The 17282-nt window shown below is 44.6% G+C and overlaps 1 protein-coding gene across 3 annotated transcripts in view; it reads left to right on the top strand.

Annotated features, from left to right (window-relative positions):
* The window catches only part of KIAA2012 (KIAA2012 ortholog), a 159486-nt gene extending 145175 nt beyond the window's left edge, over positions 1-14311 (top strand). For all 3 annotated transcript variants that reach the window (XM_066575419.1, XM_066575418.1, XM_066575417.1), the window contains 7 exons: positions 1558-1714; positions 3443-3584; positions 5514-5857; positions 7774-7976; positions 9118-9290; positions 13198-13417; positions 13999-14311. In XM_066575419.1, the coding sequence (XP_066431516.1) occupies positions 1558-1714; positions 3443-3584; positions 5514-5857; positions 7774-7976; positions 9118-9290; positions 13198-13417; positions 13999-14158 (1399 nt within the window). In that variant the 3' untranslated portion in view covers positions 14159-14311. The remainder of the gene's footprint in view (positions 1-1557; positions 1715-3442; positions 3585-5513; positions 5858-7773; positions 7977-9117; positions 9291-13197; positions 13418-13998) is intronic.
* Positions 14312-17282: the final 2971 nt, after the last annotated feature.

Below are 17282 nucleotides of genomic sequence, written 5' to 3'. Positions count from 1 at the left end.
TGATTTTCCAGAATTTTTGAGGATGCAAAATGATTTTTCAGGCTTTTTGAGGATGCTTGAAATATAAACCCTACTCCAAAATTAAGCCCTGCTAACAGTTAATTAAAAAAGTCCATTTAAATAGTGTCCAGGCAGCAATACATGTAAAAAAGTTAAACCTTTTTGAACAAAAATTAATATAAGACACTGTCTTATTTTTGGGGAAACACGGTACTATAATGGGGGTATTTGGACACCCATGAAAATAGGTACATAGATTCACATTAGTTCCATATTATGGTCCTCCAAATAAGGTCTTAGGGCTCAGTTACACGGGCGCCGATGCGCCCGTATTACTGCATGAAGAAGACGACTGCACTGCACACAGACTCACTCACACAGGCGCATGTAGTCTGCATATTACATGCGTATTTTGGGGGCACATAATATGCAGCAAACCCGCGTATAATGTGCATATTTATTGCATCATGTACACACCCATAGCCTATAATGAGCGTATTACGTAACGTGCACCAAAATAGGACATGAAGCATTTTTGTCATACAGGTCTGAATGGCCCAATGTAAATCAATGGACATTTAGCACTGCATATCATGCAGACACATTATGCCCATGTCAGCCCTAAGGCTGCGGTCACACCTAGCTGATTCGCTGCAGATTTTGTCATGGATTTTGGTGGAGATCCGCAGCAGATTTCAACCTCTCAATTTGAATTCAATTGAAATGGTGAGATCTGCTACAGATGGGCGAGCTGCTTAGATGGGAGTGTATATCAGCCAGCCGTGAAAACGCCGGCCGATATATGCTCGTGTAAATAAGTCCTAAGTATTACACCATATCCCATTTCTCTTCTGATTAACCATTTTATTAGAGACACCTGCCCTTTTACGATTGGAGCTTCCCTGTATGGAAATTAGACATGTGACCTTGGAGTGAAGCATAAAATCAAGTGAGCTAGTATTTTGGGGATCTTATTTAGGGTTAATTTCAATACCAAGGAAGTATCTACAGCCATAGCAGTTCAAGGGCTGAGGTGGACAACTGTAACCCCTACACCAACCTAGACCATCAGAGATGTTAGGTCTTAACCTCTAAACCACTCTAAACTAGTCGGGATATTACAAGGTGTACTATCACTAACTCCTAAACCATCTATGGACAAATGTGTTAGTACATGTAGAAAGTTGATGAGCGGGTCCGGGAGATGTGCTTTAGCCATTACTTTCATGGGCACCAATATATTTAGAAACCCCCTTTGAAAAGCTTGGATTAACCCTTACTAGTTGTGCCCTTTTGTTGTCTAGCTCCACTGTATGGGTTCATCTTTGATGCAGAAGAGCTGCTGTTTGACACTAATATCCATTCTTTGGTTGCTGCTCAAATAACGTTGCAATAAGACCCCCGTAATTCTAGACTTGTCCCTGTTCATATACTTCATAAAGGGAAGCTGGATAATGCATAGCTGAAGACTAAAATATCGCGCCTATTTAATCATGGCCAATTCCGTTGCATGCTGTTCAGTCTGTCTTCAAAGTCTCCAAACCAATTTGTTCTTAGTTTTAAAGATGTGGAGAAAGTAATCAGCGAGAGGGAAGAGAATTTGCCTGTCATTCCACAACAGACAGAAATTAATCAAGAAAGCAACCATATTGAGAAGCGGGAATTAACAGAAGAAGAAGAGCTGGCACTTCTGCAGGAAATCACCAGCACCGTGGTCAGTATCTGGTCGGCTCTCACCACTCGTTTTCATTGATCTTTTCTCACCATATAAATAAACATTGATCCCAGATTCACCGTGTCGCTATCCCGAGTCCCTAGGCTTAGCTTATAGTGCTCAAAGTAGCTGATAAAGTCCCTTTAAGTGATTGCTTGCATTAGATTCGCTAATAATGTTAATAATCACTTTTGTCTCTTAAAATATGGAAAAAATCACTGACTTTACTTTTTGCACCTTATCCACTCTTGTACCATATTATCCAGCAAAATTACTGTCTCCGATATAAGCATATGTACCTATGTTCCTGTTAGGGCGAATTCAGATGACCAGATATTGGCCAGGTATTAACGCCGGCCAATATACAGCGTCTCTGTCTGCAGGGGGAGGAGGCTGGAAGAGCCAGGAGCAGTGCTCTGAGCTCCTGCCCACTCTCCACCCCCTCTCGGCCCCTCTGCACTATTTGCAATGAGAGGAGGCGGGATGGGGTGGGGCTAAGATCTGGGAATTAGCTCCGCCCCTGTCCAACCTCTCCTCAGGAGAGGAGGCAGAGAGGGGGCAGGAGCTCAGAGCACTGCTCCCGGCTCTTCCAGCCCCCCCCCCCTGCAGAGAGGGACACCATATATCGGCTGGGCGTGAAAACACAGCCGATATACGGTCGTCTGAATGCGCCCTTAGGTTGTGCTTCTGGGACTTGTAGTACTCTGGGTTCCAGGAGCACATCTGCACAGGTGAGGGTTAATTGAGCTGGCTGGGTGTGGTGGTTATGGTCAGCCAATACCCTGGGTCTGGGTGTAGATATATGCCCCAGCCCCTCTGCAAGAGGAATCTGGTTTCCCTTCACTCTAGGGTTTATTGGTTTTGCATGCCTGTACATGTGTTATGTGGTTGAACAAGGTCTAGTCCAGTGTTTGTGCAGGTGGCCAGGCATTAGGTGTGGATAGCCCTGTGTTGTGTATATGGTGTGAACAGTGTCATGTTCCTTATGTCTGTGCAGGTGGCTAGACATGAGGACTGAACTGTCTTGTTCTATGTGGTTGTGCATGCTAACCATAGTGTGTTGCTGTTTGATTTGTGTTCTGTGTGCCGGTCTGTTCTGGTTCCATGTATTAACCTTGAGGGATAGTCAGGACCGAGGTTCCAGGGCGGGGCCACCTTTATCGAGGCGATCACTCTGCATATTAGGTAGGGTCTCGCCATCTTCCCTTCAGCACAGGATCACGTTCATGTGGGCCCGGTGCTTAGTTGCCCACACGAATGTAACAGTTCCTTTCGCCTTTGTGCTTACAGTTTAGCATCGTCTTATAGTCATTTTGTAGATCTATTTCAGATTCCACATCAATGTCCAAATTATATATTGCTATTCACCTCATACCTGTAAGGGGCAGCTGTTGGCTCTCCTTGACTCAAACAATTTAGACTCCCTCAAAGCACTAAGTAAAGGTGGAGCATGAGTCTGGACGGGTGCTGCATGCCGGAAAGCTGCAGAGATCGTAGTATTCATGAATTCCAATGGCCTAGGACTTCATCTGACTTTTGCGATTGTTTTAGTTGTGATTCAAAAAAAATCGGTGACAACTTTGACACCCAAAATAAAGTATTGTGTGAATTTATTTCTAGATTTATTGTAGTTTGAGTTGTTTTAAGATGAAGTGAGGGTCGATGCCGTATCCAAAGGTCAAGGAAGGCTCATCATTTTACCATTGCTTTAATGTTACTTGTGTGTAGACCAAAGAGACTACAAAAGGGAAGGGAAAGAAGAAAGAAAAGAGTGAAAAGGTCCAAAAAGCTGAGAAAGCACAAGCTTCACCAGCCAGGAAAGCAAATCAGAAAGCCGGAGCAAAACAAGGAAAAGCTGCTTTTCTTGTTGGTAAGTGATGTATCACAATCACCACGATCTCCAGCAGTGGACAATATCAACTGTAGATATTATTAATTCATCAAAAGGAAAATTAAACTAAAAGTTCTAATACGTTTTGCAGATGTTTGGGAATTTCCCCTAAGATGTCTTTTCCAACATACCATGTATGCTAAATGCACAACTAGGGTTAGACACAGAGAGAGGGATGTGTGTGGGGCTGTCCAGGGGTGAAGCTCTTGAACAATGCCTGAGTGCCTCAGGGCTTCTACAAACTCCTGCAGTCCTTCTTTCTGCAAAATCAGTGGGTGTCTCAGCATGTTGTGAACAGTTCCTTATTGATACGTTTTAGGTGTGATCCACCTTTCAACCAGCTGTAGATATCGCTTCTGGATCAGTATAATGGGGCAGATTTAGCAACAGTTTTGCGCCATTTTGTTGTATAGAAAAACCCCACAAACTTTGGTGCGGGTCACATGACGTTTAACTTTTCATGCCACTTTTGGGCCATGGCCACCTGTGATCCAGCAGGTTTACTATAACTTATGCCAGAAAATTTCAGTTCTGCATCAAATCCACCCAGAGGCAGCAGATTTTGGTGCATATTGGGGGCTAATTCCGCACCTGCAGAGTTCAGGTGGCACCACTTAAGGTTTCAACTCGTGTGACAGCAAAGGTAAAATTATCCTGGTACACACAGTTATTTATTTGTGTACCTTCTCCACAAGATATTAAGTCCTAGATCTCAATGGGAAAGAATTCCTCTTGTGAAACGACACCCACAAAATCCCCCCCCCCCTTTTTTTAAAAACCTTCGCCATTTTTTTTTTTTTTTGTGTAAAAGGAGGCACCCCTAGCTACAATAGCCTTTTTACGGGACATCCCTGGCTGTTGCAGCCAATAACACAGCTCCATGCTCGATCGAGTTTTGTTATTTGTCGTAGCAGCACATGACGCCCTGTATACAGACTGACTTCAGCCTGTAAACAAACACCAGGCATGGAAGACTGAGCGTCGGTGCAGGAGATCCCGGGAGAGGTAAGTATATGACTGTTTGTTATGTTGTTGCATGGGGAACATGGCTTCGTAAAAAATAAAAAAAAACCTTAGACTATCCCTTTAAGGCAGGCCTCTTTCACACGGGCAACCGAGATATTGGCGCTGGCATTCTTTATGATTGCCTCAGCCAATCAGAGCTTGCCAGCTCTGATTGGCTGAGATAGTCAATGAAGGGCTGTGATAGGGCATCAAGCCTGTGCCAAGAACCAATCACAGCAATCTATTGCTGGAGGCGGGGTTCTCAAACCTGGTCTACGACAATAGACTGTCAGTGCAGGGGAAGCCCAGAGCAGCGGCAGGGAGCAGCGTCTGCGACCCGGACGACAGCAGCTAGGTGAGTGAGTATTGTTTTTTTTTTTCCTTCTATCTAGTGTAGCTAGGACTGATTTTCGGGGTATGGCTTATTGCAAGCCCTTCCCCTGAAAATCGGTGTGTGGTTAACGCTGCCAAAGACGTGGCACCAAGTTTTGCCTCATTTTCAGCAGTGCTGAAACCACTGCCCATTCATTTCAATGGGCGACGCAGGGCTGAAAACGCCCAAAGATAGAACATGCAACGTTGTCAAAGCGCAGCGTTGAAGATGCTGCGTTTTCAGCCTTGTGTGAGCGGCCCCATTAAAATGAATGGGAGTGTTGTACAGCGTTTAGCGCTCTTTTTTCTAGCAACATAGCATCAGACAAAACATGGCTACTGTGAAGGAACCCATTGGATTCACATACATGTGTTTCGTAGCACTGTCGCGTCGCTACAAAATCGCGCAATTTTATAGCCTGTGTGAAAGCAGTCTGATGGTTCCCGATACATCGTGCTGTTCTCTGCCCAGTTATGTCATCGCCCCAAGTTCTGTCTTCCATTCCCATGTTATCTTATTGTATTATATAGGGCTGCCCAAAAATAAAAAAGGAGAAAGCAAAATATCTTATCCAAAGAAACCCTCAGAAGAAGTGATGATGGAAGAAACCGTTCCTGAAGCTCAGGAAAAGCCTGAAGGTATGCAAGGAGAGGACGACAATGATACAGGAAAAGAAAGCGAAGACTCCTATGTTTTTGTATACCATGAGAGAAGCCCAACTCCAACACAGTCCGAAGATCATTCTGAATCGGACCCAACACCCAAGACATCCGAGCAGGAATCGGGGCAGGCCGCTGACAGTCAGGTTACTGCCACTCTTGAAGTAACAAGTCAAGCCAATGAAGATGATAACGCCTCTAGTGGAATGTCAGAGGTACCTTCTGCTTTTCTGCTCTTAGAAAAATGTACTTTTACATAAAATATCATTTGATCACTTGGTTGGCCTTCACTACATGGGCATGGCTTGACTCTATATAGCAGGACATAATAGCAAATGGGTCTGATGTCACGTTCTACGTTCCTATCTGTACATAGTTACCTTTTCCTTCTGGAGAAGACTTTGGCTTGTATTCCCAATCATGTTACAAAACCTGTTAGTAGGTCGGATATTGGCTTATATGGAAGTTGCCTTCCAATACATGGCGCTGCAGAGGCATAGTACCATCGCCCATTTGCATACCTACCTTCGAATACAACAGATGCTGTTGATCCACACTGAATAGACTAGTAAAAGTAAGGACTTCTAGTAAACATATGGCCCAATGAAATGTCTTTAACCTACTGTTAACTTACAATGTTATGGTTTTGACCTTAGTACTAAGCTTTAGTTATCCTATAACATCCCTGGTGTCACTGGGATCCAAAAGTTTGTAGAGCTGCCAACGACTGAAGAGCCACATGCAAGGACCCAGGAGCCAAATGTGGTTCCCGAGCCACTGGTTGGAGGACACTGATTTAGAGAAACATTTTGGTTGAACTTTTCACTTAACAGCACTGATTATGGCACTACAGTACCAAATTGGTCTGTAACATCCAAACTAAACAACAGAGCTTGTACATCATAGATCAGCTGATGTTATAATAAGCCTAATTGCCAAAACCCCTATGACTGTAAGGAAGTCAGGTACTTAAAGCTTTCTGAGGTTCAGATTTGCAGATCAGGGTAGTAGTAATACTGTGCCCCTTATCCATGTTTGATCCACTTATCCATGTAGCCTTAGCCCTCCTCCGGGTTCGCAGCAGTGACTAACAGCCGAGAGCCCAACCTGTTCCTGCTTGATTGCAGGAGCAGAGGCTTTAATCCTGCGCCGTATTTCTGCTATCGGGCGGGATTAAAGCTAAGGACCAAGTGCTGTAAATTTACAGCGTATGGTCCTTAAGGGATTAAAGGGGCTTTTTGGGATTGACAAAAAAACTAATAAGCAAGAAAAGGTGTAAACTAAAAAAAAGTGCGCTACTCACCTCTGAAATTATCCATCGGTCACATGCAGGAAGCCGCAATCCCCACCACTGTGATCTCGGAAGAAGCTGCCATTCATTCTGCACATTCTGCCATTCATGGCAGTATCAGCCCTGAAGCCTGTGGTTAGCTGAGCAGTCACATGTACATTAAATGGCATGTGGCATTTAAAGGGGTTGTCCAGCGGTAAACTTTTGATGGCCTACCCTAAGGATAGGCAATCAATAGTAGATAGGTGAGGATCCAGTGCTAGAGAACCCTGCTGACCTGTTGTAAGACAGGCCTTTGTTCTCATACACTGAGCTTACTTCTGCAGGAAGCAGACAGCTCCATTCCCACTGCAGTGGCCAAGTGGTATTATAGGTGACGTTCCCATTCACTTCCTGTAATATCAAGCCTGTCCACTACAATGGGATTGGAGCTGTCTGCTTCTTGCAGAAATAAGCTCAGTACATGAGCCCAAAAGGCCTTGTGTACAGCAGATTGACAGGGGTCCCGGGCAGCAGACCCCCACTGATTTACTACTATTGGTGACCTATCCTTGAGGATATGCCATCAATAGTCTACAACTGGACAATCCCTTTAAGAGGTGAGTAGTGATTATTCATCTTACTCAATTAGATTTTTTCAGTCCCTGAAAATCCCTTTAATAGGGACAACAATGTGCTTAGAGCTTGCTTGGCATACATAATAGATGACCCTGTGTCAGTGTATGATCTAGGTGGTTGTCACAGATGCGTGAAACAAGTGAATAAATATAAATTTGGAAATGAAATAAATTATCTTTAGACCTAAAATATCATCTAAATTCATACATTCCTGATTCTTAGGTCACTAGTAGTTCTGTCCGGCAGAGGAGGTCATCGAGAGCCCTTGAGATCTCAGAGAGAGCAGAAAGGAAAAGACTTGAAGTAGAAAGGAAAAGAAGAGAGCGAGAGGAGCAGTTACGCTTAGAGAAAGAGCAACAGGACAGACTGGACAGAATGACTGAAGAGCTTGAACAAGAGCAACTGAGAAGGGTAGAAGAAATCCGGTGAGTAGAATACTGTAATCAGATGCTCTGGTTAGTGCAGAAGCATGCACTTTTCTCATCTACAGTACCCATGACTTCACATGTTTCTATGGTAAGTCAAGGTTGCATGGCTTCTTCAGTGAAATACAGTGGAGGATTGTATAACATTTTTAGTTTTTCCTTTATTTTCCTCCATTTTTATCAACAGCATTAGTCCACTCTCCTGACGTATCTGTTTCAGTAAATACTCATATTCCACGTGAAGTAACAAAACGGGAGCATCTTTTCCTATTGAGCTGTACTGTTCCCTTTTCTTGTTGCCCTTGAAATAAAGGCCCTTTTACATGCAATGATTATCGCTAAAAATTCATTAAAACAATTGAAAGTGAGCGATAATCGTTGTGTGTAAATACGGGCAGTCATGCACTATTCGTTCACTTGTTTGCCGCTGGTTTTTAGCCCACATAAAAACCATAGTCAAGCTGCTCAAAATTGTTCCATTTGAATCGAATTCGTCCAGTCTTTTGAGCGGCTTACCAACTTGAGGGAAAAGTGTTTGTTTGCCTTGCGTCACAATGAGTACATTGTTAACTCATCCTGGGAGCAGATAATAGAATCCTGCTAGACAGATAATCCTTGCATAAACACCCACCCGAGCAAACAAATAATATTGAGTTAACTTTAGTTAATGAGGAAAAAAGAGATGATTCTAGTCATTATCTGTACATGTAATTATATGCAAATTCATTCATGTTTTCGTCCGTTTTAGCAATAGCAGTTGCGTGTAAAAGGGGCTTAAGTCTTTATTCTGCACCCATTGCTCACACAACAAGGAACACATGCAGCAGCATCATCAGCCATTGTAGTATGACTTATTTGTTTACTAGGGACTAATGACATTCATAAATGACAATTCTGATATTTCTAATACACGTTTATATTTCTAGAAATCATACAGATAAAGTGTTATAAAGCAATGACCGTGATGCAGACTCATAAAGCGGGTGTATTTCCAACTTTATTTACGCAGTCCCTTCATGCTGAGCATTGCATGTAACTGTACATCTGTGCAGTGTAAAGTATATGGAGCAATAGTCCTGTGCAGTGAATGGCTGGGTATTAGCAATGCTAGCCATTAATCCCTACATTTTTGTCCCCACAGTGTGCGGAAGCAACAAGAGGAAAAAGAAAAGCAGCGCCAAGAACAGGAGAGGGCTCGCAAAATGCTGATGGAACAGCAAGCACTTGAGAGAGCGAGACAGCAGCAGGAGGAACACCGACGCAAGCTGCAAGAAATTCAGCGGAGGAAACAGCAGGAAGAATTAGAAAGAACAGGTGAGATAAAAACACAGCGGACTGTAAGCGTATATAAAGGTGCACAGATGCACTAGCCTACCAAAAGTAATTGGACACCTGAGCAAGAATCAAAAGTAGTATTTATTTCCATAGGTGACATAGGTGAGAACTCCCCTTTGAACACACAATAGGTCATTTTTCTGATGTGATCAGTGCCTATAACTTGAATCAGCAGACAGCCTTTGGGTTCACTGAAGTCGCCCGTATGCGTGCGTACAGGCTAATGTAATGTTCAGAAAACACTGCTACAAAAAATTGATCTATAGTAAATAGACGTCAGAGAGGAGGGGGATGCAGCTGCAGTTTTTCTGCCTTGTTACATCAAACCATAAAGAGCCCATCCACTCAACAAGCATGAAGGAAAGGCAGCAGAGGGAAAGAAAAAGACCCACAATATGCAGTTTTGATACATTTGTGATTTTTATGATTGTTCCCAGCAAGAGAAACCAAGTAATCTTGTAGATATGGTACCTTTTAATGGCTAACAAAAATACATGATGTCACAGCGAGCTTTCAAACCTCTCAGGGTTCTTCCTCTGGCATAATGAAATAGATCTAAAGAGGCAAGTGTGTGTGTGTGTGTATATGTTTTATGGTCTCGCTGGTGTTAGGGGGTCACCAGGCCAGAGTGTTATCTGTGCTATAGATTTCTCATACTTCCCATTCACGCATGAATCCTCGTGAAGAAGTTAATCCTATGTTGAGACGGTCTTCCCAAATTTTTCAATGGCTTTGTGATTTGAAATTTTCTTTAAGTATAACAACTTTCATGTGTTCTTTGTTGTGTCTGTGACTAGAAAAATGCTCGGCCACAGGTAATTCTGTTTTTCCCTCTTTAGGCCTCCTTCCCACGAGCGTGACGGGCTCCGCCGCGTAATATTACGCGGTGAAGCCCGTCACGGCGCCCCCCAGAGCCCCTATACTTACCTGCGGGAGATAGCGTGAAGCCGCTTACCCGCCCACCGCCGTCGCGTGACACGCCCACCGCGTCACGTGACGCGGCCGGCAGTGTCACGTGACGCGCCGGCCGCGTCAAATGACGCTGCGGCGGTAGGTGGGGAAGCGTTTTTTCACGCTATCTCCCGCTGGTTACAGCGGGAGATAGCGTGAACAGACGGCTTCCATTGACTGCAATGGAAGCCGTCAGCGCGTACAGCCCGTCCTCACCCGCAGCAAATAGAGCATGCTGCGGGTGAGGACGGGAGAAATCGCGGTGCGTAATTCCGCGGTGGAATTACGCATCGTGAGCATTGTGCTATTAGGTTCAATAGAACCTAATAGCAGGGGGCCACGCAGCGGATTTTTGCCGCGAATTTACGCGGCGTAAATCCGTTCGTGGGAAGGAGGCCTTAATCGTGTGGCGATGAGATCTCATCCTCACTTTCAGTTTTTGTCCTGTTTCTCCAACATGAAGGCCCACAACTAGAAATGAGCGAACCTACTCGGCCACGCCCCTTTTTTGCCCGAGCGCCGTGATTTTCGAGCACTTCCGTACTCGGGTGAAAAGATTCTGGGGGCGCTGTGGGTGAGTGGGGGGGTTGCAGCGGGGAGTGGGGGGGGAGAGGAAGAGAGAGAGGGGGCTCCCCCCTGTTTCCCGCTGCTACCCCCCCGCTCCGCCACGCCTCTCCCTGCCCCCCGGAACCCCCCGAATCTTTTCACCCGAGTACGGAAGTACTCGAACATCGCGGTGCTCGATCGAGTAATTACTCGAAACGGGTATATTCGCTCATCTCTACCCACAACCGGACATTTACTGCACAGGATCAGGTACACAACATCGTACATGGAACATGTGAATGTCCCCGGGATCTTATAGTCCTGCTGTGTGTTGGGGATTTGTATCCTGTCTGTGGTCCGTACAAGTAAGCAGGTCTTACAGCTCCGTTACATTGTAGCGATAAGTTCCTTTTTGTGTGTCAGAGGGCAATGTATTCCTGATTATAAAGTTCCTCAAATTTGCGGGTTGCCTGTAACACAGAAGCGGAGGGTTTGGGAATATGGTTTTCAGACGGTCATCCTTGTGCAGGGTATGGTGGAGTTTTCTTGCGGTTTTCCTTAGTACCTCTAGTTGCGGATTGTAGGTCACTACTAGAGGTATACGATTGTTTCCTTCCTTCTCTGTGTATTGGAGTAGTTGACTTCTGGGTATCCTGGTGGCTCTGCTGATTTGGTCATCAATTGAGGTGGGATGGTAGCCCTGATTTTATAAATGTCCTTTTAAGATGGTATGGATATTCCTCTCTGTCTGTTGGGTTGGAGCAGATCCGGTTATATCTGATGGCCTGGCTGTAGACGATGGACTTTTTGATGTGTTTAGGATGGAAACTGTCCCATCTGAGGTATGTGGGCCGATCAATCGGTTATCGGTATAGGGATGTCTGTATCGAGTTGTTTGAAATTTTTATGGTGGTGTCCAAAAAGTTGATTTCTGTGTATGAGTAGCTTAATGTCAGGTTTATGGGGGGTTGGAATACGTTGAATCTCTCATGGAATTTTATTAGTTCTTGTTCGGTGTTGGTCCAGATGATTATGATGTCATCAATGTAGCGGAAGTAGGCCAGTGGCTTGCTGGAGCAGGAGGCCAGAAAGTCACTCTACAGTTTTGTCATGAAAAGGTTGGCATATTGCAGTGCCATTTTACTGCACATGGCAGTCCCGGTGAGTGGCAAGAATATCTCTTTGCCAAAGGAGAAATAATTGTGTGTGTGTGGATGACTCTTGTGAGTTGTAACACGGATTCAGAGGCAACCCCATTGGCCTCAAGGTCTGTCTGGCAGGCGGTCAGTCCATCTTCATGTGGGATGTTGGAATATAAGGATTCCACATCTATGGTGGCCAGGATGGTCCATTGTGTCCTGAAAACAGCTGGTTGTGTTTCTCACCAGTGGTTTGAGGACACCTTCTACCCATCCTGAGATTCCTTCAGTGAGGGTTCCCACAGAGAATTGGCCTCACTGGGTTTCCAGCTTTGTGTAGTTTTGGAAGTATGTAGAATGTTCCAACCCTAGGGTTCTCTGGTATCCAGTCCAAAAGGCTTTTGGAGCCCACAGGCAGGCTTCTGATGACCCTTCTCAATTCCCTCACATATTTTTGAGTTGGGTGTTTGATCCATTTAGGTGTAGTATCTGGTGTCCATCAGCTGTCTGCTTCTGGATTTTTGGAACGGAGAAAAATGACAAGATCCCAAATACAAGCATAGTTGGTATCGCTATAACAGTATGCACAATATGTTTGTAAACATGTATAAAGGCCAGTGTATAGCCTAAATAAAGAAACTAAAAAAAAATTGCTAAGTAGATGTATCTCAGAATGTCACCTTAAAGGGGTTACATTCAACTCCAGTCCTCAGGACCACCAACATGTCATGTTTTCAGGATATCCTATGGTAAGAACACCTGCGGCAATGTGTGAGGCACCGACAATAATTACATCACCTGTGCAACACTGATGAAATCCTAAGAACATGACCTATTGGCGGTCCCTGAGGACTGGAGTTATGGAACACAGATATAGGGGATGACTTTATGTTCATTGGGGGTCCTACCACAGATACCACCACTAATCACAACAACAGAGATCCCAAAGGTCCCCGCATGAGTGGAGAGGCAGTTCACATATATATCCTACCATCCCCTCTTGTGAGGACCTTCGGGATCACCCTCCTTGCTCTCAGTGGTCAGGTCCCACCAATCCTAAAGTTACTTTATATCTTGGTACTACTCTCTTAATAAAGTACAACTCCTCAAAACAAGGCTTCCTAAAGGGTAGGGTAGAAGTGATCGGATGTAACTGCCTGCTATGGGCTGACAGAAGAGAATAAAGTAGGCTCAGGTATGAGTAAATTGTTCCATCCAAATCTTCTAAAGTTTAGTTTCAATTTAATCAGAGCTGGAGCGTCAGAGGCAGAAAGAACAGGAGCGTTTGGAAGCAGAAGAATGTCTGCGACTTTTAGAGATGGCAGCTGAGGAGAGAGAGGAATACCAGAGAAAGAAGCGGGAAAGAGAAGAACAGGCCAGGCAGGAAGCAGAGGAGAGGAGGCTAAAGGAAGAGGAAGAAGCCAAGGCTATAATGGAAGAAGCACATAGACAAGCTCAACTGTTGGCCAAGTAAGTGTATAACCAGGTGGAAAAAGGGCCCTTTTCCTTTTCTAGTCTTGTGACTGCAAACACTTATAAAATATAGATGACTGCTTTAGGTATCCTTGTTTGTGAATACAATGCTGCAAAGGATCTTTTACTGGGAAGGAAAGGACAGATCATCATGTATGGCCAAGGACATACTGTAGGTGCCATAGAGGTAGATCATGCAGCTGCTAGAGTCCCTGAAGAGAGAGGGGGGTGCATTTCAGGTTGGTCTTGCCCCATTTTCATGCATGGTGAAACTCTGCACAGGGGTGCTGTCTCCGCGAGTGCTCCAATATAGGCATACAGGGATGTAGAAAGTGTCTGAGTCATGCCAATGAGATGGGGGCATTAGAACCTTGTGGCACAGGTCGGTAGGAGTGTGATATTGCCCACCAGCACAAGATGGTGACCTAATTGTTACCTTTCCTATGATGCCCCCAGACCTTTATGTATGCGACTGTGTAAGGGTATAGCATAATGTTATTTATTCTCTACAACGATAGTTATTCTGTAATACTTTTATACAGCTGTATGTGGAAATAATACGTCACTTATCTCCACAGGCAAGCAGCGGCTCTGGAGCAACAGCTGCAGTTTAATCGAGGACTTCTGAGGGAATCCGTTGGCATGGACCAAACCCAAGGCGTCTCCAGACCCTGGGTTTTCTCTTATTTTGAGTTTTTGGAGCTACTTGGTCTGCCTCTTCCAGTAGAAGGGGAGTAAGCTCTGTTCAGATGCTATGGAAAAACTCAATTTCACCAGACATCTACATTGTAAATCCACAAAGATTTCCATATTTGATTAAGTGAAATACACAAAATATTGTGAAATCAGCCACGGCTAGGTAGAATATAGAATTAAAACTTGCTACATCTACATTTTTTCCTGCAGTGTGTTCTGTATATAATATGCTGATAAGGCTAATTGATTGACCACTACTTTTAAAGCTGCATCACCGAATACATAAATTGACATTTGCAAAGATCAAGAAGAGCAAGTAAAAACAACTGTAAGGGCCAAATTCACATGAACACATAACTGAAAGGTTTGTTTTTAGAGATGAGCGAACGTACTCAGATAGGCACTACTCGTCTGAGTAATGTGCCTTATCCGAGTACCTCCCCGCTCGTGCAGCAAGGTTCGGGAGCTGCCGCTGCTGACAGGTGAGTCGCAGCGGGGAGCGGGGCAGAGCGGGCGGGAGAGAAAGATCTCCCCTCCGTTCCTCCCCGCTCTCCCCTGCAGCTCCCCGCCGGCACCCGAACCTTTCAGCACGAGCAGGGAGGTACTCGGATAAGGCACATTACTCGGACGAGTAGTGCCTATCCGAGTACGTTCGCTCATCTCTATTTGTTTTCCATCTGTATGCAGTTCCATGTGACACTCATCCATCAGGTTTTCACACCCACAAAAAAGGGGGGGGGGGGGGAGGGAGGAAAAAAAAAGGAAAAAAAAAAAAACCTCCCTGTTGGGCCAGACGAAAGCGGCAAGAAAAAAAAAATCCTTCCCGATTCCATAATGGCTTCAGTCCAGCAGTGTTTGCATAGCTCTCATTGAAGTGTATGAGCTATGCAAACAGCGTAACACAATGTGCTACACTGTGTCTGTAGCTCCAATTCACTTCAATAAGAGCCATTGTGTCAGATTAATATGGGCCGTCTGCACAACTGCCTTATCCTGGCACAATGCCATGTGTCTTGAGCATATTGCCTCCTCCAAGACAGACACTTTCCCTGCCCATACAGATAGATCTCAAATGGCATTAACCAAATAGCAGATTTCTTGCTATATTGGCAAAAAATAAGTTCTGAGAATCTGTTGCAAAACAAGAGATATCTACTTCTTGAACAACTTGTAGACAGATTTGGTTTAGTTTAAAGGGTTTTCCGGGCAAATCCTATTGATGGCATAGCCTCAGGATAGGTTATCAACAATCGCTGGGAATTCCGCACTCTGGAAACGACGGCCTGCTGTCAGTACGGCAGGACTGGACATATCACTAGTGTTGGGGCAGAAATGTCAAACGTGGCTTCCTTCCCACAAAAGCTGACGCCTCCTATTACACTTCCGCTTCAGACACTGGGGGTCGGACAGGGAAATGTAGTTGGAGGCAGCTATCCCATTGGTGTCAGTAGGGCAAAAGCTTTTCCTGAATCTTCCACCTTTAACACCCATGATGCTATACTGACTAGAGATGAGCGAGCATACTCGCTAAGGGCAATTACTCGATCAAGCATTGTCCTTAGCGAGTACCTTCCCGCGCGTAAGAAAAGGGTCGGCTGCCAGCACGGGTGACACGTGAGTTGCGGCAGTGAGCACGGGTGAGAGAGATCTCCCCCCTCAGTTCCTCCCCGCCCTCACCCGCCGCTCCCTGCCAGCAGCCGAATCTTTTCTTCCGAGCGGGCAGGTACTCGCTAAGGACAATGCTTGATCAAGTAATTGCCATTAGCGAGTATGCTCGCTCATCACTAATACTTACAGCACACCGGAACGATCAGCTGATCGTTGAGGAACTTGAGTGGTGGGGCCCTAGCAATTAACTATTAATGACCTGTCCTAAGACTAGATTACACTGGTCAACATGATTCTCTCCCCCCACAAGAGTATTTAATGGTGATTCTAGTAGTATTTCGCCTCCTGAATGCAATTATATTGTCAGTGTTTCCATCAGGCAGGGTTTCTTTGATACACATTTTACGCTTTATAAAATGAGTACTTCTGCAAGTCAACATTATGTGAAATACAGTTTGTGATGACAATTGACAGGAATATCTAACTTCTGGGACTCTACTTGTCTTGGTACCTCTGTTTCATCATAGATGTCTGCTGATTGAAACGCTCGCCACGCCAGTCACTGACAGCCCCAAGAAGCCCAGGCGGGAGTCCACGAAGTAAAGTTTTAAAGACATACCGCATCCCATAGCTTCATAGAATTTCTCAAAATCACTCAATATATCACAATAGATTTCTGATTTCCAAGAACAGAAGGGCACATTAGTTAATGACAAGCAGGCTGCTTTCTGCAATGGGTTTAACAGTCCCTGAACTTTTTCATCATCCATCACTGATCTTATTTGCAGCCCCATAAAAATTCCTTCTTTCAGTTTCACATCACTACCTCCGGCAAATTTAGATTTCAAATGCATTAATGCTGCAGAATGTCTAACAATTGCTTTTACAAATGGTTTCATATGCAGTGAAAGAAAAAAAAAAGTTTTGTATCAATAGAATTTGCCAGACAAACCCCTTTAATACCTGCATTTATATACAGAGCTGCGGTATAGTAGTTGTAAACCTAATGTACATATCAGAACTATAAGTATCTGCCACAAACTAGCAGTCCATGAAGGAGAGTCTAAACCCCTGACTATAATTAAGTCCTGTTATGCACTTACAATAAGCGATTAAAAGGGAACCAGTGTCAGCAGTTGTAACAAAGTAAACAAATAGTTTTTATATGATTGAGAGATAGCGATACAAACATATGAATGTGACTAAGAGAATACCTGTGTATGTGCAAACGAAGCAGAGCAGTCCCGTCGGCGGTCCACTAGCTGCATGCTTAGTCGGAAAGTCCACCCCTCTGGTGTGGATGACCTCTACCATGTCACGCATGCACCATTCTGAAGTCTCTCGCCTGCACCGCCATGTCTGGTATCACATGCGCAGATAACCTCCTTAAAGGGGTTCCGTCACTAAAAAAGAAAAATGCTCTACTTATCTATTCCTCCCCCATCAGTCTACTCACCAGATCTTCACCTCCCTTATCTTCTCCTGTCTCCTGCAGTCCAGGGGGTCACTTCACCTCCAGCTGCCTGATTCTTCTCCTTCCTGTGAGGTTCCATATATT

The sequence above is a fragment of the Eleutherodactylus coqui genome, chromosome 8 (genome assembly GCF_035609145.1).
Source record: "Eleutherodactylus coqui strain aEleCoq1 chromosome 8, aEleCoq1.hap1, whole genome shotgun sequence".
Lineage (NCBI taxonomy): Eukaryota > Metazoa > Chordata > Amphibia > Anura > Eleutherodactylidae > Eleutherodactylus > Eleutherodactylus coqui.
The sequence above is the reverse complement of the archived record's forward strand: the minus strand, read 5'-3'. Positions and strand labels throughout refer to the sequence as shown.